The sequence below is a fragment of the Lynx rufus genome, unplaced genomic scaffold (genome assembly GCF_022079265.1).
Source record: "Lynx rufus isolate CCGP_SWC_20201006 ecotype Redwood Valley unplaced genomic scaffold, mLynRuf1.p SCAF_10, whole genome shotgun sequence".
In the NCBI taxonomy this organism is placed as follows: domain Eukaryota; kingdom Metazoa; phylum Chordata; class Mammalia; order Carnivora; family Felidae; genus Lynx; species Lynx rufus.
In genome coordinates this window covers 18,871,706-18,894,540 of record NW_025814824.1, presented here as the reverse complement: position 1 = coordinate 18,894,540, position 22,835 = coordinate 18,871,706, and the positions used below count along the sequence as shown (strand labels likewise).

General features: G+C 37.8%; 1 protein-coding gene across 3 annotated transcripts in view; it reads right to left on the bottom strand.

Moving 5' to 3' along the window:
- VPS13A (vacuolar protein sorting 13 homolog A) overlaps nucleotides 1-22,835 on the bottom strand; it is a 260,584-nt gene that overhangs the window by 50,372 nt on the left and 187,377 nt on the right. For all 3 annotated transcript variants that reach the window (XM_047102413.1, XM_047102419.1, XM_047102427.1), the window contains exons 51-53: nucleotides 13,503-13,631; nucleotides 12,958-13,091; nucleotides 7,479-7,608 (exon numbers count right to left, since the gene is read on the bottom strand). In XM_047102413.1, coding sequence (XP_046958369.1) covers nucleotides 7,479-7,608; nucleotides 12,958-13,091; nucleotides 13,503-13,631 — 393 coding nt within the window. The remainder of the gene's footprint in view (nucleotides 1-7,478; nucleotides 7,609-12,957; nucleotides 13,092-13,502; nucleotides 13,632-22,835) is intronic.

The following is a 22,835-nucleotide window of genomic DNA, read 5'->3' as shown; positions in this document are numbered from 1 at the left end:
TGCATGCTCTACAAAGCAGAGATATTCATCACAGGGTTAATTCTGCAGGAGGTCCTTATACATAAGCACTGTGTTGTTATCAGGGTCTTGAGGTTCAGTGACAAGATGAATACAGCAAATTCTAATAATTAACAGTGAGCCATGAATTTCTAGTCAGTATTCTAGTGAATATTCTGATTAACAGGAGATTTTAATATACAGTAGTCCCCCTTCTCTGTGGCTTTGCTTTCCACAGTTTCAGTTACCAGTGGTCAACCGTGTATTAGAAGCAGATGATTCTCCTTCTGACATATGGTCAGAAGGTCAATAGCAGTAATCTAATACTATGTTACACTGCCTACATCTTCCATTTCATTGTATCATGTATGCATTTTATCATCTCACATCATCATAAGAAGTAGAGCACAAGATATTTTGAGAGAGAGAGGGACCACATTCATATGACTTTTATTACAGTAAATAATTGTTTCATTTTACTAGTTTTTGTTGTTAATCTCTTACTGTGCTTAATTTGTAAATTAAATTTTGTCATAGGCATGTATGCCTAGGAAAAAGCATGGTTTATACAGGGTTTGGTATGAGCAGTGGTTTCAAGCACCCCCTGGGGGTCTTGGAATGTAATCCCCACAGATGGAGGGGGGTGCAGAACACAGAGTATGTACACATTCATGTTATAATGCACTGATAGTAAAAACTGGAGTTACCATGAAGTCAATACTCAGGAAGAGTCCATCTACTTATAATACTTTCTAAAATAAAACATACAGCATTAAAACTACATTGAGAAATAAGAAAACTAATTTATTTCCAAATAATTCTGAAGTCCACATTTCCAAATTTTCTGTAGTGGGTTTCAGATATATCTTTATAAACTTTAGCTATCACTATGATATAAATATGCAAAAGTGCTAAAAGGTCAAATGAGATTATTTATATAAAAATACAGTATTTTTTCCTGAATAAATTCTAATACCCAGGAATAAAAAAATTAAAATTAGGTCAATTATAGGCAGACCTCTCAAATACATTAAACAAAAAACAAGGCAAAACAAAACAAAACCTACGCTGGACACAACAGAAACACATAAGATAATGGAAAAATGTATTAATATGCTAAGAGAAAATAACACTCAACCCAGAACTCCTTACTCAGCAAAAATATCCTTCGGTGAACATAAGAGCACAAAATAAAAATGCCTAGAGACAGTAACTACTACATTTCACCATCAACAAGTACTCACTCAAGGACATTCTACAGGAGGAATGAAATACTGACAAAAAGTGATTCAAGACGGATATCTAAAGCAAGAAGAAAATGTTATGCAAATAAAATAGCACCTATTTGGAAGAAAGCATTTTATAAAATTCAAAATCCAATCATAAAAACCTTTAGTAAACAAAGAGTAGATGAGAATTTTTTTTTCATGTTCATTTTTATTTTTGAGAAAGAGAAAGCATGCACATGAGCAAGCAGGGGAAGGACAGAGACAGAAGGGGACAGAGGATCCAAAGCAGGGTGTGAGCTGACAACAGAGAGCCTGATGCAGGGTTTGAATTTATGAACTGTGAGATCATGATCTGAGCCAAAGTCAGACACTTAACCAACTGAACCACCGAGGTGCCCTGAGAAGTTCTTTTTAAACCTCTTATCAAACTGTCCTCCAAAAAAGGAAATACCAAATTTTGGTAAAGATTATATTTAAAGGTGAAATGTTGAAGGCATGTAATTTAAGGTAAGATAGAAGGCAAAAATATGTGCAAACACCACTTCAATAGTATACAAAGATCCTGGCCAGTCCAGTAAGGCAAAAAGAAATTAAAAATGAAAAGATTAAAAAAGGAAAAACAAAATCCTTGTTATTTGTGTATGACTGTCCATATAGAAAAATAAAAAACAAGTAATCAATATTAATAATTTAGTGAGTTTTCGGGATACAAAAATCAATACACAAAATGCCATGACATTCCCATACACTAACAAGTTTAATTTTGAAAAATTACTATAACTTACTGCCTTAGAAATTGATGAGCAGGTGGTCTTGGCCCAACCCTCTTGCTAAGAACAAGGGCTTTTTGCCAGACAAAATATAAAAAGGAAAACATGTCTGAAAAGACATAAAAGCTACCAAGGGAGTGAGAATTAAGATCTGCAAGAGAAGGAAAGGTTATCAAAATGAATTTTATATTTGGACTTGCTTTCTCAAAAAGTCAACTGCCATTTCTAAAAGTAGCAGCAGACACTGAGAAGTTAAAATCAGAAAAATACTGTGAAGCCTCATAGAAATGCAGAGACTAAAACTGGAGTACAGACACACCAAAAAAAAAAAAAAGAAAAGAAAAAAAAGGGGGTCAACAGCTTAGGCTTTTAGTTGAGTCCCCCAGGGGCTATATTCTAGGCAGCAGGGGAAACTCAAAGTAGACCAGTCCTTTCAAGGACTGAAGACTAGATGCAAATCACTTCAACCCCCACTTAGAGTATGGTAATATCCCCCTTGACTAGCCGCCTGACAAAGGCAAAACCGTAGCTTCTCAAGAAAAAGCTAACACTGTACAGAGCCTTAAATTGTCTACGTCCAGCACACAGACAAAATTAAACATGCATAAAGAATAGATAGGAGTGAAAACTAAGAAAAAAGGAGAAAATTTAAAAGCATCCACAAGAGATCAACCAGATAGGCTTTCAAGTAGTTATGATTAACATAATCAAGGAATTATGTAACGAGACAGAGAATTTTCAAACAAAAAACTTCCACAGGAAAAATCCTAGAACTGATCATTTCAATGAATAAAATTAACTCAATGGATGACTTCAAGAGTCTAGACATTGCAAGAGAAGTACAAAGATAGGTTGGAAAAAATATCCATACTGAAGGTCAGAGACAAAAGGATGAAGCAATATACAATGTAACATGAAAATCACAAGGGAGATGGTAAAAAGGTCTAACATTTACATAATACTGGAGTTCTTAGGTGAAGAAAAAACAGAAAGGCCAACCTTGAAATCTGACATCCAGCAAAAATATCCCATCAAAAAAAAGGAGGGGGAGGGCCAAAATAAAGACATTTCCAGACAAATGAAACTGAAAGAGAATTTGTCAGCTGTTGACCTGCATTAGAAAAATACTCAAAAGAAGAAAAATGAACACAAATGGAAACATGGAGATATCGGTTGGAATGAAAAATCAAAAAAAGGAAAACATGAGTTAATTTAAATGGATTGTTAATAAATAAACTATAAAAAAAAGGAGTGGGGGAGAAGCCTGGGTGGCTCAGTTGGTTAAACATCCAACTGCTTAACTCAGCTCAGGTCATGATCTCATGGTTTGTGCATTGATGGCACAAAGCCTGCTTGGGATTTTCTATCTCTGCCCCACCCCTGCTCATGCTCTTTCCCTTGATCTCTCTCAAAATAAACTTAAATAAATAAATAAATAACTGGACGGGGCACCTGGGTGGCTCAGTCAGTGGAGTGTCCAACTTTGGCTCAAGTCATGATGTTGTGGTTCAGGAGTTCAAGTCCCAAATCGGGCTCACCGCTGTCAGCCTGTCAGCACAGAGCCTGCTTCAGATCTTTTGTCCCTCTCTCTCCCCCTCCCCTGCTTGCACTCTCCCCAAATGATAGTAAATATTTAATTAATAAATAAATGGACTATTAATTGCAAAAAGCAATTAATAATACATCTTACAGTATTTAACATATATTTAGAAATAAAACATGTAAGAGTAATCTGTAAGACGACAGGAGGTAAATGGAGTAAGAGGTTTTTGTTTTTGTGTTTTTTTAAAGTGAGTGAGTTAGAGACAGAAAGAGACAGAGAATGTGTGCAAGCAAGTGAGGAGGGGAGGGGCAGAGAGAGGGAGAGACAGAATTCCAAGCAGGCTCCATGCTTAGTGCAGAGGTTGATGCGGGGCTCGAGTCTCAGGAACTGTGAGATCATGACCTGAGCTGAGATCAAGAGTCTGACGCTTAACCAAGTGAGCCACCCAGGCACCCTTGAAGTAAGAGTTTTAAAGTCCTCATGTTATTGGGAAACTGGTGCAAGTATTATTTTACAGCAGGTTTTAGAAAGTCAAGAACGCATGTTGTGAGATCATAGGAAGCTATAGGTTTCTTTTAGTATGATGAGAACTATATGTTCCTTGCAGAACACCTGTAAGCTATGCTCATGGTCTGTTACAAGAGATACCCGCTATTGTGGAGTAGCATTTATAAGTCAAAAGTGGCTCATAACATACCCAAGTGAGCCTTGTTCCATCACAACAAAATGGTCATTTGAGCCAACCAAAGAGAATGCTTCCTAAACTGATGTGGAAAATGTCTGATGCTCCCAGCTGGCACACTGGGTCTACTGGCCTGAATCCTTCTGAGTAGGTGGGGCAGTTGCAAACTGTGGCCTATGATAGTTTTGTTAAGTTTAAATGTTTAAACCTAACAAAGATAGAATGGTAGGCATTGCAATATTATATACTAATGATGCATGACTAAATACTAAAATGATCAATCTACCAGGAAAATGTAACAATTCTAAATCTGTATCAACCTAATCACATACTTTCAAAATATAACAGCCATATTTAACAAAACAAGAAGATAAATGTATATATCCATGGAAGATTTTGAATACAACTCCACAGTAATGTACAAGCAAACACACACACACAAACTAATGAGCTAGAAGATTTAGAAATCAATAGACTTGAACAAAATGACTTACACAGAACACTGTAACCAACCACAGAATACATATTCTTTTCAAATATACATGAAATAGTCACAAAAACTGACTACATGCTAGTCTTCAAAATCTATCTCAATAAATTTCAGAGGACTGAATCAGAGTGTGTTCTCAAATCACAGTGGAATTAAGTTAGAAATCAACAGACATTATTAGCAAGTTCCCATATTTTTAAAAATCAAGCAATGACCTAAGTAACCATGAAACCAAAATATAAAATATATTTTTGAAGCAAAATATTAAATATATATAAATGAAATTTAGGAAATTTTGAACTAAAGGACAGGAAATATAAAATACATAAAAATTTGTGAAATAAAACTAATGCTGTTTTTGGAGGCAAATCTGGGATTTTAAGTGACTTCATATAAGAAGTGAAGAAAACCTGGGGCGGGGGGTGGCTGGGTGGCTCAGTCAATTCAATGTCCCACTTCGATTTCAGATCAGGTCATGATCCCAATGTTGTGGGATCCAGATTCGTTTGGGGATCCATGCTCAGTGTGCTTAAGATTCTCTCCCTCTCTTTCTCTCTCTCCTTCTGCACCTCTCCCCAGCTCATGCTCTCTCTTAAAAAACAAAAAAAAAAGCAGGAAAATCTGAAAAACAATGATCTAGGGGTCTGCTATGAACTCAACTGTGTCCCCTCCCGCCCCCAAATTCATGATATTGGAAGTCCTAACCTCCAAAGTGACTCCATTGGATACAGGACCTTTTGGAGGTAAAGTTAAATGACATCATAAAGGAGGGGTTAGGGTTCTGATCCAACAGGATTAGTATCCCTATAAGAGACACCAGAGAGCTCACTCATTCTCTCCTCCACTATGTCGGGACACAGTGAGAAAGTCGTCATCCGCAAGCCAAGAAGAGTCCTCACCAGCTTCACCAGAACCTCACCACATTGGCAGTGTGATCTCGGGCCTCAAGCCTCCTGAACTGTGGGAAATACATGTCTGTTGTTTAAGTCCCCCAGTCTAAGGTACCTTGTTAAGGCAGCACGAGCAGACTAATGGCTATCTATCCCAAGAATTGAAAAGAAATTTATCAAATTAAAACCAAAGAAAGATGAAAGAATATAATATAGATCAGAGAAGAAATTGGTGAAAATGAACAAAAATGTGCAACAGAGATCATCAAAAGAGCAAAACAATGGTTTTCTGATTAAAAAAAAACATAACTAAGAATAAAACTGATAAATCCTAAGTAAAACTTATTGAGGAAAAAGGAATTAAAGCACAAATAATCTATACCAAGAATTAAAAAGAATCACTGTAAAAAAAAGATAAAAAATGGGTGTTATAAAATTTTGTAATCAATATATCAGAAAATCAGATTAAATAAAACACATTCTTAGAAAACCTCTAACTAAAATGACAGAAGCAGAAGTAGAAAACTGGATTGTCCTATATACAGTAACAAAAGAGATTTCATAATTTAAAACCTTCCTACAAAAACAACTTCAGGCAGAGATGGCTTGGCTTCACTGGTGAATTCTAGCCAACATTCAAGGAACAAAGCATACGCATCTTACATACATTCATTGAGAAACATGCGCTTCCAAACATGTTTTAGATGTCTGCAAACTTTAACATCAAAATCTAGTACAGACAGTACTCTCTTGCGAATACAGGCAGAAGTAAAACATTAAAACATTAGCAAGCCAATTCCAGAAACGCAAAGTTAGTCTAATATTTAAAAAAAAAACCACATAATTCATCCCCCCCCAAATATGATTAAGTCCAGTTATCTCTTTAAAGAAAAAAATTAAAAGCATAACAACTGATAAAAATTCAATACTCATGGGGCACCTGGGTGGCTCAGTTGGTTGAGCATCCAACTCTTGATCTCGGCTCAGGTCATGACTCAACAGTTCATGAGTTCGAGCCCTGCATTGGGCTCTGCACTTTTGGTGTGGAGACAGCTTGGGATTCTGTCTCTCCTTCTCTCTGCCCCTCCCCCATTTGTCAGTGTGTGTGTGTGTGGGGGGGGGGGGGGCTCTCTCAAAATAAATGGATAACCTTTAAAAAATTTCAATACTCATTCCTTCATACATACACTCACATATTTTTATAAACTAAGAATAGAAGGCAACTGCCTTAATTTGATACAGACTATTAAGCAAAACCAAGCCTATAATAAATGATTAATGATTCAGTTTTCCCTCTAAAATGAGAGTGAGATAACCTCTGGCCCATCGATAAGAAATAATAATCAGTGCTAAGAAAAAAGACATTGGAGTAGGGGTCAAATTAAGATGAATTTTGAAAGAGTAATATAATTTTAATAAAAATTTCTGAAAGTCATTCAAAATGTTACTGGGAAATGTTTACACATAACGTTACCATTATAAAAAAAAAACACTCAAAAACAAATTCTTCCATGGATCCCTCCCTAAATGATGCTCACAGAAGCCACACTGACCTAAAATGACTGTCATTACAGATAATGTATCTGTTCATGAGGCGAATGCTGAAAGCACCGACTCAACCCCAGTTTACCTTTTATAACATACCAGCAGCGAATAATGATGTAGACAAAATAGGACCCCTTCCGATCTTCAACATTTTTCATTAAAGTTTGAATGCTGCTTTTAAAATCTTTCGCAGTTTGTTTAGAAGTACAGACACAAAACAGTCCTTAAAACTAGCAAGGCTGACAGAGAATACCTTTAAAAAAATTAAAAACAAACAAAAAAACAAAAAAGAAGGCTGCTGAGAACACCATAATACTCAACCCAATACGTACATCCTTTTGTGTTACTTCACCGTGGCTTTTTCCACATCTCCACTTCAGCTTTCTAGAGCCCACTGGATCAGCCCATGTATAAAATACTGCTTTTCCAGGAGGGAGGGAATCTTCTATTTCACCGAGAGAACTGCCAAAAATAGTAAAAATATGCATTAAGTGCAAATATATGAATACATAAAGAACCCAAAATAATTCTGACTCCAGTGAGATTTGTGATAGTTCTGATTAACAGTAGATTGAAATTTTTTCCTTATACAATGAAAAAGAAGTTTTCTAAGAAAATAATGAGAATATTCCAGGAAAAGATTTGTCTCACTTAGAAAATAAAGATTTTCACGTTTTTGAACCTTCTTTGTGAACTTTTGTTTTAACACAAATGAACTGTTGGAGAAAATTATCCCAACTATTACCTATACTAAATCTGAGAGAATTTAATTGGTACCTCTTCCCTAAGTACTGGTCATATTCTGGCAAAAACAAGACAGCTGAATTATTTTTTAAAAAATCTTATGACATGGCATGTAATTCTAAGAAATTCAATCAGCTCACAAAATGATTCCCAGGAAGAAAAAAAAAACTGGAAAAGTTACAAACCAAAGAAATAACATAATATAACTTTTCTGAGCTGAAGAAGCAGCTGATTCTGCAGGTTACATGACTGGGCATTGCACAAAATTAATTAAAACAGAGTATCATCCCACACATCTTTGTAAAATGTTGAATTTTTAAGAAAATAGAGGGAAACCTGCCCATAAACATGGAGGAAAATCACAGTTACTCAGAAAGGAATAAAAATAAGACTGGTCTCACATTTTTCTCTAATGGTAAATGCCAGAAAACAATGAAGCAGTGTCTATACAATTTTGAGACAAGAGGTTAGGACTTAAAATTTCATGTCAAATTGTCATTAATTTTCAAGAATAAGGCATTCTCGAACAAGCAATAGCATAACATTATTATCCACAAACCTTTTCTGAAAAACTAACTCTAAGACTTTTTCCAACCAAGCCAGGGATGGCTCAAAATAAAATCTGGGAATTGAGATGTAGGAGCACCTGACCGGCTCATTTGGAAAAGCGTCTGTCTGGCTCTTCATCTCAGGGTCATGAGTTTGAGCCCCACATTGGATACATATACTTAAATAAATAAAACTTAAAAAAAAAGACTTGGGATGTAAAAATATTAAGCAACTAGTCAAATAAACTTGTCAAATGCCCCCAAAAAGCCCTGAATAAACACATTTTTAAAAAACTAATCATTTCATATTAATTTCAGTCAAAAATTCCAAATTATATGCAGAAGAAACTGGGAATTTGGAAAGAGAAGCTGAAAATACAAAAGTATTCCATATTTTGATGGGTAAATTAGAAGATATTGTTTCACTCTCAAAATTTAAAATGCACTGAAATCTTCAAGAGAAAAACAAAACAAAACATGTATTTTCCAAATCATCACGAGAAGAAAATAATCCATATAACAAAAAAATAGCAAGTATCTTAATTTAGTTATTAGAAGGACTAGGGGCGCGCCTGGGTGGCTCAGTCAGTTAAGCGGCCGATTTCGGCTCAGGTCATGATCTCACGGTCCGCGGGTTTGAGCCCCGCGTCGGGCTCTGTGCTGACAGCTCAGAGCCTGGAACCTGCTTCAGATTCTGTGTCTCCCTCTCTCTCTGACCCTCCCCCGTCCATACTCTGTCTCTCTCTGTCTCAAAAATAAATAAACATTAAAAAAAAAATTTAAAAAAGGACTACAAATGGGTTAAAGATCTTTATTAAAAAATTATAAAATTAGACAATAACCAAAATTCTCAGTAAAAGAGTATTTAGTTATAGTGCATCTAAATGATGGAATATTGTGCATTAAAAATGGTGTTTTAAAGCAAACTTACATGCTCACAATGCTAATAAAAACAAGAGATGCAGAAATACACAGATAATAAATACACAGATACACAGTAAAATAGTGTGTAAAGAAATGCATCAAAATGTTGACAGTGTTGGGATTTCAGGATCATGGTTTTCTTTTCACAATTTTTCTATGGAATTAAAAAAATTGACCGTTATAATTTTTATATGCAGGAAACAACGATAGTAGTAACAACAAACAGCAAAGCCAAGAGAGGAAAAGCAGAGGAGACAAGTCTTATAGTTTTTGTTTATTCCATGAAAAAAAAATCAAATGTAAATGTAAACAGGATAAACTTAGTTTAAAATATTTAGAAATGCTTTTAATTCATACAAATTTTAATCTGTTTAACTCATGAAGAATATTCTTTACAAAAAACTTCATCTCAAATTTACCTTAGATAGGAAATTGTAATTCAAAGAAAATAAAGTAACCACAGTCCTCAGAATGTTAACTACACATGCACAGGCACACAGTTTTAAACTCACAAGACAATGAAATGTGACAAATGCTTTAATCTACATATGTAAAGGTAAAATTGAAAACTGGGTGCAGAGAAGCACTTGGGTGCCTCAGTTGGTTAAGCATCCGACTTTGGCCCAGGTCATGATCTCCTGGTTTGTGGGTTGGAGCCCCGCATGGGGCTCTGTGCTGACAGCTCAGAGCCTGGAGACTAGATGTCAGATTCTGTGTCTCCCTCTCTCTCTGCCCCTCCCTTGCTTGTGAACTGTCTCTCTCTCTCAAAAAACAAATAAACATTAAAAAAAAATTAAAAAAACAAACAAACAAAAAACTGGGTATACAGATTAAGGTAGTGAGGGAAGAGATCACCGGCAGTGAGAGTTTTTCTGGCAGAAAGGAGTACCAAAAAGGTGAAAACCTATGGAAAGGACCCAGGGGATTCAGGAAACAAAGACTTCAACTGGTCCTAAATATAGGGAAAGAGAAATGTTTAGAAAGGTAGCCTCGAAACAAATTTTACTGTAAAAGATATGGTAAGTCACTAAAAAACTTTAAACAAGAGAGACAGGATTATATTTAGTATTTTTGGAAACCTACCTCTGGTGGCAAATGAGGGTTTAGTAGGGACAAGGCTACAGAGATGCAGATAAAAAAAAATCTACTTGAATAAGAAATGCGGGGAGGCTGAGCTAGGATAATTAAGGGAAAGATTAGACAAGAGGAGATCTTTAAAAAATAGCTTAACTATGTGATTTATTAATTATGTGCTACTATTAATTACGAGACTATTAGAACTATTAGTTATTTGATAATTAGGAGGAGGTGGCAGCCTGAAGCTGAAGAGAAGTCTATGTTGGAGTAAAGATTTGGGGATCACTGGAACACAGGACTCTGGATTCAATATTAAACCAAAGTCTGAGGTTCTTGATTTAATAACTACTTCAAATAATTCTAAGTTTAAATCCAGTGTTCATTACTGCAGATTATTAATTTCATAAATTTCCATGAAGACTGCAGTTTTTTTAGCTATCAGAATTTCAATATAGGATCACTTACTTTTATAATTACAACAGTGCAGTAGATAAGATTTCTAAACACTTTATATCTGAACTGGATAGAGATAATTGCAAGGGCAAAGCCACAGGACAAGCCTGAGAAGTCTCTATTCAGCTTCAGCCAGACTCAACCAGTTGTCAGAGAATTAAACTATGATGCCCTACATCGTTCACAGCATATAAGGAATTACTAACTTTGCTCCTGTGTATGGATCTAGAATGTTACCAGACATACACCATCCTTGAATGGATAAAGGAGATACTCAAGTCATTCTCTGTAGATTTTAATTCTATTAACACTGTATGGGCAAGGCTACTTGAGGGTACACGGATTGGAGGGCAAATGAGAAATTGTTTCTATTTCTTTTTGTCAGCTTTGATCAAATATTTTTTTTAATAATGCGGATAATCATAAAAAAACAGGGTTGCTCTCTCTCAACTTCTTCCACAAATGAGAGAACTGATAGGGCAGGAGGAGTTCTAGATATTTGCCAGTCCAGTCTTGGGCTCTAGACTCAATGCTTATTTGATTTAATCAGTGGTTAGAAGCATACATTTAAGCAATGGAAGGAAAGCATAAGTGAACTCAAATATGGGCCCACTGACAAGTGACAGCTGAGAACAAAAAAGCAGACAAAATGAATTTGAGAGCCTGGGACCAGTAAGAGAAACAAACACCAACTGAAACACATGATACTAAGAGTAGTCTTGGAAAACCAAGATTTAAATCTAGTCTTTAAGAAGCTTAGAAATGTAGCAGTCCCTTCCCACACCCGTCAGCAAGAAGAAGGCATCTACTGTTTCCAAAAATCAGACATTTCAATATTCACATTATGTTCATTAAAAATAAGAAAAATGTGAAAAACCAAGTTCTTGTGATAAACCCTGACATTTCTTCGCCAGATTCTACAATGACCAAATTTGCCATATTTGCTTCAGTTCTTACATTTTTCTTTTTTTGAAGCATTTGAAAGTAATTTATGCCACTAATCATCAGAGAAATGCAAATCAAAGCCACAGTGAGCTGTCACCTCACACCTATTAGAATGGCTATTATCAAAAAGACAAGAAAAGAAATTAAGTGCTGCTGATGATGTGGAGAAAAGAACACTACTGTACTGCTGGTGGGAATGTAAATTGGTGCAGCCGCTGTGGAAAATAGTATGAAGGTTCCTGAAAAAATCGAAAATGTAACTATATAATAAGATCTAGCTATTCCACTTCTGGGTATTTATCCAAAGGAAATAAAAACACTAATTCAAGAAGATACAGGCATCCCCATGTCACCACAACATTATTTACAATAGCCAAGACATGAAAACAATGTATGTGTCCATCGATGGATAGAGAAACTATGGTGTATAAATACAAAAGATTATTATTCATCCACAAAGGAGGAGGAAATCTTGCCATTTGTGACAAACTTGAGGGCATGATGTTAGGTGAAATAAGTCAGAGAAAGGCAAATACTGTATTCATTTACGTAAGGGATCTAAAAAGCCAAAAACACAACCATTAAACAACAGAAAAATATAAACGTGTAGATAAAAAGAAAAGAGTGGTGGCTGTTAGGGGTGGGGATAGGGTGTGGATAAAGTAGGTGAAGGTGGTCAAAAGATGCCAACTTCCCAGTGGTAACACAGGTCATGGGATGGACTGCACAGCATGGAGACTACAGTTAGTAATACTGCATTGTACCTTTGAAGGTTGAGAAGAGAGTAAATCTTATCAGGAGAAGAAATCAGAAGAAGTAAATCTCATCAGAAGAAAAAGAATTTGTAACTCCATGTGGTGATGGGTGTTAGCTAGACTCATTTGTACATATACAAATACTGTATCATGATGTTGTGTTCCTGAAACTAGTATCATGTATAGGTCAATTACACCACAATTAAAAAAAAGTAAATTATAGATATTATGTCAGTTTTACCCCTTTATATGCCAGTATACCTTTTTTAAAAAATGAGAACATTGTTTTACATAGCTGTAATGGCATTATCAGTGCTATGTTGTTAAGAAATCATCATAAAGTCACTGTGTGATAATCTTCTTACCTTTGGTTGTACTGAACAATGTCACTCTTGGTGTGATTTATTAACAGGAATGTAGCTGCTCCATCATGATAATCTGAAAATCTAATAACTGTAGAATGTTCAGCCAAATTAACCTCTGCTATAACACCTCCAAGCTAGCAAAAGAAAAAAGAAAATATTCTCTTATGTGACCATTTTCCAAAGAATATTAACCAATAACGTTTAATAAGACTAGTCATAACTTAATACACTTTGGATGATTAAGAAAGCAGTTCAGGATTCTCTACTGCATGTGTGGGAAACCAGGAACCATCAGTACATCAGTATGTACAGATGGGTCAAATTCCAGATGTGGTACATTATAGCATTCTGGGCACTCTAACTTCCGGCTTAACAATTAAATTGTTTTATGTCTCCGTTTCCTTTTAGTACTTTATCCTTTTACAAAAAAAAGCAATGTTTGTTCATTTTGGTGAAAGGGAAAAAAAATCAGACAAATAAAATTACTAGTAAGTATATAATAGTTTCTCTAATCACACACACATGTGCACACACACACCACCCACCTCATCATCCAGACGCAATAAAATACAATTTTCTTGCTTGTTAAAATGTATCTTTTTGGGAGGGCCTTGATTTCTTTCAACTTGAACAAGCAGTGCATTAGAAGCATCCTCAGGCCAAAAGGGAATACACTAAAACATATATTACAAACATTTATTTTTCTTAAAAAGGTTTCATAATAAAGATTTCATCATTTTAATAAACCTATCAGAATAAACTTAAATCTCTTTCCACAATGCTCTGGCTGTTGCGTTGCTCGGCTAAACAGCCATCAACTGCCAACTTAGAGATGGGTCACCACCTCTGGGCACTGTGGATACAAGCAGTGAAGGGTGCTAAGTTGAAGAGGTATGGTAAGTAGAGGGTTGGCAAAGGGGCTTCAATGTGGTCCAGAGATCCGGAGGAGGGTTGAAAAGTCAGCATGTAAGCTGACCTGAGAGGCAAGTGATTGGCTTAAAACAAAGGGTACATTCAGTTCCTAAAAGTCATAATCAGGTTGTGCACACCATTTGGTAATTAAGCAGTAGCCAAAGTACACACAAAGGGTGAATCAGGTCATGTATGAATCCAAAGTCCTGGAAGTCAAATAAGAGTACAAAAGTAAAAGGGTTATCTGAGGTTTACATTAGGAAATAGGCTCAAAATCTTAAGGAACAACAGGGGCATCAGCGATCTGGAATCCAAACTAAAAACAAACAAGAGGCAAAGTACCGTGAGAGAAGACCAGACAACATGAGCAGAAACAAAAGAGCTGGAGGACAGACAAGGAGAACCAGCACTGTCTAAACTGTTCCGTAAACCCTGTCCTTCTGTGATAAGCCCTAACCAGACTGATGACTTCACACATTTCAATGAGACTGTTCATGTGTCACACTCATCATCATGACATGACTTGCAGCAAAGCAGGAGAACCGGGATGTTAAAGCCAAGTGCATTAGCTTGTTAAGTCCATTTTATTCAACCCTAAGAGTTAATTAATGGAACTAGACATGAGACAGGATTAAGGCTGTAAGAGACTTAGAATGTTACCACCCAGGGCTTTTGCAACCTAGCAGGAACTTACCTAGAAGAGTCAAAAGAGCAGCAATACTTCACCGAAGCATATTTCCCATGAGGAACGGAGAAGACAAAAAATGATGCACTCTGAATATCCTCAAGCCTATTTTCTGGTAGACTTGGCTTAAAAATGTATGCTTTATGTTTACAAATAAACACTGCATCTTTTTAAAGAGTTATGTGCTCAAAATCTTGAGATTAGAGCAAGTGCTAATGCACTTGTCTTTTGTAGTAGGAAAACAGTGATCTAAGTAAGTTTAACAAATCAACATAGGTAATAACCATGAGCATGCATCTTAAGGTTGACCACTTTAGGCCATAATTATGATGTAAAAAATTTAAACTAACAAAAGAAAATTTATCTCAAGAAAAGCTGAAATTGAAAACAAAAAGAAACTGAAAGGGGGCACCTGGGTAGCTCAGTCAACTGAGCATCCAACTTCAACTCAGGTTATGATCTCATGGTTTGTGAGCTCCAGCCCCTCGTCGGCTTGCCACCGTCAGTGTAGAGGCTGCTTCGGATCCTCGGTCTCCCTCTCTCTCTGCCCCCCCCCTCAAAAAATGAATAAACATTAAAAAAAAGAAACAAAGTAAAATAAAAAGTTAGGCAGTTGTAATTGCAATTAATGTAAACATAAACTGAACAAAGACAGAGGGTGTAAAAGTTAGGTTTTTAAAAAAGCTAAGACCCAACGATGTTTTCTGCAACAGACACACAAATCAAGACACAGAACTGCTGTAAGTAAAACTACGTTAAGAAGCTACACCTAACACTTGCACGCTCACTCCCCGGCTCGGCCGCCGCCACCAGGGTGGAGGAGGAGGAGGAGCGGAGTCGAGCCGAGCGAGCGTGGAAGATTAGTAACTGAGTCCCAGAGAGATAAAGTTATCTGTCCAAAGACACACATAAATTCTGAGATTAGGATCCTGGTCTCCTGGTAGCAAGTACTGGATGTCATTTTATAGACAGCTCTTCTAGAAAAACTGTTATCAAACTCCAGAACTTTTTTTTTCAAGTGCCATGTGGCAGGTGTTCCTTGAGATTTCTATTAGGAGAGAGAGCATCAGTTAAAAATTTCATAGATTTCCACCTGGAGGGAAGATGGCGGCGTAGGAGGACGCTGGGCTCACCGCGCGTCCTGCTGATCACTTAGATTCCACCTACACCTGCCTAAATAACCCAGAAAACAGCCAGAGGATTAGCAGAACGGAGTCGCCAGACCCAAGCGCAGACGAGAGGCCCACGGAAGAGGGGCCCCTCCTGAAGTGGATCACCTAAGGAGAAGCGAGCTAAGCCTGCCCCCCTGCCGCCGTGCACCTTGCCTACCCACCCCAGCTAATACGCCAGATCCCCAGCATCACAAGCCTGGCAGTGTGCAAGTAGCCCAGACGGGCCACACCACCCCACAGTGAATCCCGCCCCTAGGAGAGGGGAAGAGAAGGCACACACCAGTCTGACTGTGGCCCCAGCGGTGGGCTGGGGGCAGACATCAGGTCGGACAGCGGCCCCGCCCACCAACTCCAGTTATACACCACAGCACAGGGGAAGTGCCCTGCAGGCCCTCACCACACCAGGGACTATCCAAAATGACCAAGCGGAAGAATTCCCCTCAGAAGAATCTCCAGGAAATAACAACAGCTAATGAGCTGATCAAAAAGGATTTAAATAATATAACAGAAAGTGAATTTAGAATAATAGTCATAAAATTAATCGCTGGGCTTGAAAACAGTATACAGGACAGCAGAGAATCTCTTGCTACAGAGATCAAGGGACTAAGGAACAGTCACGAGGAGCTGAAAAACGCTTTAAATGAAATGCAAAACAAAATGGAAACCACCACAGCTCGGATGGAAGAGGCAGAGGAGAGAATAGGTGAACTAGAAGATAAAGTTATGGAAAAAGAGGAAGCTGAGAAAAAGAGAGATAAAAAAATCCAGGAGTATGAGGGGAAAATTAGAGAACTAAGTGATACACTAAAAAGAAATAATATACGCATAATTGGTATCCCAGAGGAGGAAGAGAGAGGGAAAGGTGCTGAAGGGGTACCTGAAGAAATAATAGCTGAGAACTTCCCTGAACTGGGGAAGGAAAAAGGCATTGAAATCCAAGAGGCACAGAGAACTCCCTTCAGACGTAACTTGAATCGATCTTCTGCACGACATATCATAGTGAAACTGGCAAAATACAAGGATAAAGAGAAAATTCTGAAAGCAGCAAGGGGTAAACGTGCCCTCACATATAAAGGGAGACCTATAAGACTCGTGACTGATCTCTCTTTTGAAACTTGGCAGGCCAGAAAGAATTGGCACGAGATTTTCAGTGTGCTAGACAGAAAAAATATGCAGCCGAGAATCCTTTATCCAGCAAGTCTGTCATTTAGAATATAAGGAGAGATAAAGGTCTTCCCAAACAAAAACTGAAGGAATTTGTCACCACTAAACCAGCCCTACAAGAGATCCTAAGGGGGACCCTGTGAGACAAAGTACCAGAGACATCACTACAAGCATAAAACATACAGACATCACAATGACTCTAAACCCGTATCTTTCTATAATTAACACTGAATGTAAACGGATTAAATGCGCCAACCAAAAGACATAGGGTATCAGAATGGATAAAAAAACAAGACCCAACTATTTGCTGTCTACAAGAGACTCATTTTAGACCTGAGGACACCTTTAGATTGAGAATGAGGGGATGGAGAACTATTTATCATGCTACTGGAAGCCAAAAGAAAGCTGGAGTAGCCATACTTATATCAGACAAACTAGACTTTAAATTAAAGGCTGTAACAAGAGATGAAGAAGGACATTATATAATAGTTACAGGGTCTATCCATCAGGAAGAGCTAACAATTATAAATGTCTATGCGCCGAATACCGGAGCCCCCAAGTATATAAAACAATTACTCATAAACAGAAGCAACCTTATTGATAAGAATGTGGTGATTGCAGGGGACTTTAACACCCCACTTACAGAAATGGATAGATCATCTAGACACACGGTCAATAAAGAAACAAGGGCCCTGAATGAGACATTGGATCAGATGGACTTGACAGATATATTTAGAACTCTGCATCCCAAAGCAACAGAATATACTTTCTTCTCGAGTGCACATGGAACATTCTCCAAGATAGATCACATACTGGGTCACAAAACAGCCCTTCATAAGTTTACAAGAATTGAAATTATACCATGCGTACTTTCAGACCACAATGCTATGAAGCTTGAAATCAACCACAGGAAAAAGTCTGGAAAACCTCCAAAAGCATGGAGGTTAAAGAACACCCTACTAACGAATGAGTGGGTCAACCAGGCAATTAGAGAAGAAATTAAAAAATATATGGAAACAAACGAAAATGAAAATACAACAATCCAAACGCTTTGGGACGCAGCGAAGGCAGTCCTGAGAGGAAAATACATTGCAATCCAGGCCTATCTCAAGAAACAAGAAAAATCCCAAATACAAAATCTAACAGCACACCTAAAGGAAATAGAAGCAGAACAGCAAAGGCAGCCTAAACCCAGTAGAAGAAGAGAAATAATAAAGATCAGAGCAGAAATAAACCATATAGAATCTAAAAAAAACTGTAGAGCAGATCAACGAAACCAAGAGTTGGTTTTTTGAAAAAATAAACAAAATTGACAAACCTCTAGCCAGGCTTCTCAAAAAGAAAAGGGAGATGACCCAAATAGATAAAATCATGAATGAAAATGGAATTATTACAACCAATCCCTCAGAGATACAAACAATTATCAGGGAATACTATGAAAAATTATATGCCAACAAAGTGGACAACCTGGAAGAAATGGACAAATTCCTGAACACCCACACTCTTCCAAAACTCAATCAGGAGGAAAGAGAAAGCTTGAACAGACCCATAACCAGCGAAGAAATTGAATCGGTTATCAAAAATCTCCCAACAAATAAGAGTCCAGGACCAGATGGCTTCCCAGGGGAGTTCTACCAGACGTTTAAAGCAGAGATAATACCTATCCTTCTCAAGCTATTCCAAGAAATAGAAAGGGAAGGAAAACTTCCAGACTCATTCTATGAAGCCAGTATTACTTTGATTCCTAAACCAGACAGAGACCCAGTAAAAAAAGAGAACTACAGGCCAATATCCCTGATGAATATGGATGCAAAAATTCTCAATAAGATACTAGCAAATCGAATTCAACAGCATATAAAAAGAATTATTCACCATGATCAAGTGGGATTCATTCCTGGGATGCAGGGCTGGTTCAACATTCGCAAATCAATCAACGTGATACATCACATTAACAAAAAAAAAAAGAGAAGAACCATATGATCCTGTCAATCGATGCAGAAAAGGCCTTTGACAAAATCCAGCACCCTTTCTTAATTAAAACCCTTGAGAAAGTCGGGATAGAAGGAACATACTTAGAGATCATAAAAGCCATTTATGAAAAGCCCACAGCTAACATCATCCTCAACGGGGAAAAACTGAGAGCTTTTTCCCTGAGATCAGGAACACGACAGGGATGTCCACTCTCACCGCTGTTGTTTAACATAGTGCTGGAAGTGCTAGCATCAGCAATCAGACAACAAAAGGAAATCAAAGGCATCAAAATTGGCAAAGATGAAGTCAAGCTTTCGCTTTTTGCAGATGACATGATATTATACATGGAAAATCCGATAGACTCCACCAAAAGTCTGCTAGAACTGATACGTGAATTCAGCAAAGTTGCAGGATACAAAATCAATGTACAGAAATCAGTTGCATTCTTATACACCAACAATGAAGCAACAGAAAGACAAATAAAGAAACTGATCCCATTCACAATTGCACCAAGAAGCATAAAATACCTAGGAATAAATCTAACCAAAGATGTAAAGGATCTGTATGCTGAAAACTATAGAAAGCTTATGAAGGTACTTGAAGAAGATTTAAAGAAATGGAAAGACATTCCCTCCTCATGGATTGGAAAAATAAATATTGTCAAAATGTCAATACTACCCAAAGCTATCTACACATTCAATGCAATCCCAATCAAAATTGCACCAGCATTCTTCTCAAAACTAGAACAAGCAATCCTAAAATTCATATGGAATCACAAAAGGCCCCGAATAGCCAAAGGAATTTTGAAGAAGAAGACCAAAGCAGGAGGCATCACAATCCCATACTTTAGCCTCTACTACAAAGCTGTAATCATCAAGACAGCATGGTATTGGCACAAAAACAGACACACAGACCAATGGAATAGAATAGAAACCCCAGCACTAGACCCACAAACGTATGGCCAACTCATCTTTGACAAAGCAGGAAAGAACATCCGATGGAAAAAAGACAGCCTCTTTAACAAATGGTGCTGGGAGAACTGGACAGCAACATGCAGAAGAATGAAACTAGACCACTTTCTCACACCATTTACAAAAATAAACTCAAAATGGATAAAGGACCTAAATGTGAGACAGGAAACCATCAAAACCTTAGAGGAGAAAGCAGGAAAAGACCTCTCTGACCTCAGCCGTAGCAATCTCTTACTCGACACATCCCCAAAGGCAAGGGAATTAAAAGCAAAAGTGAATTACTGGGACCTTATGAAGATAAAAAGCTTCTGCACAGCAAAGGAAACAACCAACAAAACTAAAAGGCAACCAACGGAATGGGAAAAGATATTTGCAAATGACATATCGGACAAAGGGCTAGTATCTAAAATCTATAAAGAGCTCACCAAACTCCACACCCGAAAAACAAATAACCCAGTGAAGAAATGGGCAGAAAACATGAATAGACACTTCTCTAAAGAAGACATCCAGATGGCCAACAGGCACATGAAAAGATGTTCAGCGTCGCTCCTTATCAGGGAAATACAAATCAAAACCACACTCAGGTATCACCTCACGCCAGTCAGAGTGGCCAAAATGAACAAATCAGGAGACTATAGATGCTGGAGAGGATGTGGAGAAACGGGAACCCTCTTGCACTGTTGGTGGGAATGCAAATTGGTGCAGCCGCTCTGGAAAGCAGTGTGGAGGTTCCTCAGAAAATTAAAAATAGACCTACCCTATGACCCAGCAATAGCACTGCTAGGAATTTACCCAAGGGATACAGGAGTACTGATGCATAGGGGCACTTGTACCCCAATGTTCATAGCAGCACTCTCAACAATAGCCAAATTATGGAAAGAGTCTAAATGTCCATCAACTGATGAATGGATAAAGAAATTGTAGTTTATATACACAATGGAATACTACGTGGCAATGAGAAAAAATGAAATATGGCCTTTTGTAGCAACGTGGATGGAACTGGAGAGTGTAATGCTAAGTGAAATAAGCCATACAGAGAAAGACAGATACCATATGGTTTCACTCTTATGTGGATCCTGAGAAACTCAACAGGAACCCATGGGGGAGGGGAAGGAAAAAAAAAAAAAAGACGTTACAGTGGGAGAGAGCCAAAGCATAAGAGACTGTTAAAAACTGAGAACAAACTGAGGGTTGATGGGGGGTGGGAGGGAGGGGAGGGTGGGTGATGGGTATTGAGGAGGGCACCTTTTGGGATGAGCACTGGGTGTTGTATGGAAACCAATTTGTCAATAAATTTCATATATATATATAAAAAAAAAAAAGAAGCTACACCTAGAAAACATCTAAAGGACAACAAATCTGGAGTTGGTCATCTTAGCATCTAGACAGAAGGGCTCTACATCCAACAAATCAAGAATCTTAGACTTCATGAGCACATGTGAAACATCTGCAAAAATACGTCATATATTCATTCAACAAATATTTGGCAAGAGCTGGTAATCACTGATCACTGCTCGGAACCTGCCAACTGCTCTTCATTTCACTCAGGGCAAAAGCTAAAACCTTTGGAATGGCTCAAGAAACTCTCCATGATTGCTCTTCACTCCTGTTACACCTTGTTCTCCACTACTTCCCCCTCTCCAGTAACATTGGCCTCTTTTGCTACTCCTCAAATATGCCAAAAATCCTTCCACTTTAGGGCATCTTCCCTGGCTGATCCTTCTGTCTCTAATGCTCTTTCCCAAGATACCCACATGGCTGAGGATTTCAGTTCCTGGCTAAAAATCTAGGTGCAATTTTGCAGGTCACACCATAGGCAATTACAAAGGCCTCATCTGGCAGGGCTACACTGCCCTCCTCTTGGCTGAGTAGGAGCACAGTCAGCACACAGCAGTATCAAGGACCCAGCCCTCACCTCCAGTCATGCACTTACACGTGTCGGAATTCCCACCTAAGTTCCCTTTATTCAGAGGCCTCTTTATATGGCCTGTGGCAGAGGCCTTTTTGAGGACCTCCCTCCAAGACCTCTCTATCAAGGACAGAGGGGGAAGCCTGCAGAGGCTTTCTCTCTCCTCTCAGTGTTCAGTACTTTTCTACTCTTAGCTCTTCCCCCCTTGTCATGGCTCATCCTCTAAGTCCATAAAAGTGTAAGAGCCTTTTGTTCCAGGCTCCCTTGACAGCCATGCGACCCCAAAGTCTGTGCTGATCCACTTGAACCCTGACCAATGCTGCTCCACACGGAAAGTGGAAGGGGGAGAGTGGGCACTTTCTCCAGGTTAGCCTCTTGCTTACACTATGGGAGGAAGTGACTAAGGGCTTGACAGTCATTCTCAGTTTGGCTTGCTGTCCTCCAGCTGCTCCAACACCCAGCAGCTCAGCTGAGCTCTTGGCAACTGCTACCTCCCACACTGCCTACATGTCTATTCAAATATGACCTCAATGAGTCCTATCCCTTGACCACCTTATATAAAACTATAGCCCACTGTGTTTGTTAGAACTCTTAATAATACTTCCTGTCTTATGCTCTGTCTTATTTTCTTTTCCCTGATTAGACTTTTCACCTTTAAACATACTATATATTTTACTGATTGATTATACCATTATTAATGTTTCTACATACCCCCAGTGAAATGTAAACTACACAAACACAGGGACTTGTGGTTCTGTTAACAGATGTATCACAAGGCACATGAGAAATACACACAGATATTCATTAATGAATGAACGGGCAGACTTCAAAAAAAGTGGAACTGCTCAAAGAAACATAATTATGCAAATAAAAACCTGAAAACTTAAATAGCAGTTTAGACACAGGAAAAGTAAAAAGTTATTAAAGCTATACATTTAGAATTTATCTAGAATGCAGCAAAGAGAAATACATAGAAGGAAAATAGAAAAAATATATATATAAAGAGATATGGAAGAGAGAATATGGAAGTCTAGAACATACTGATTAAAGGCCAAGAAGAAACCAATGGAAAAACAAAGGAGATGCAGTATTTA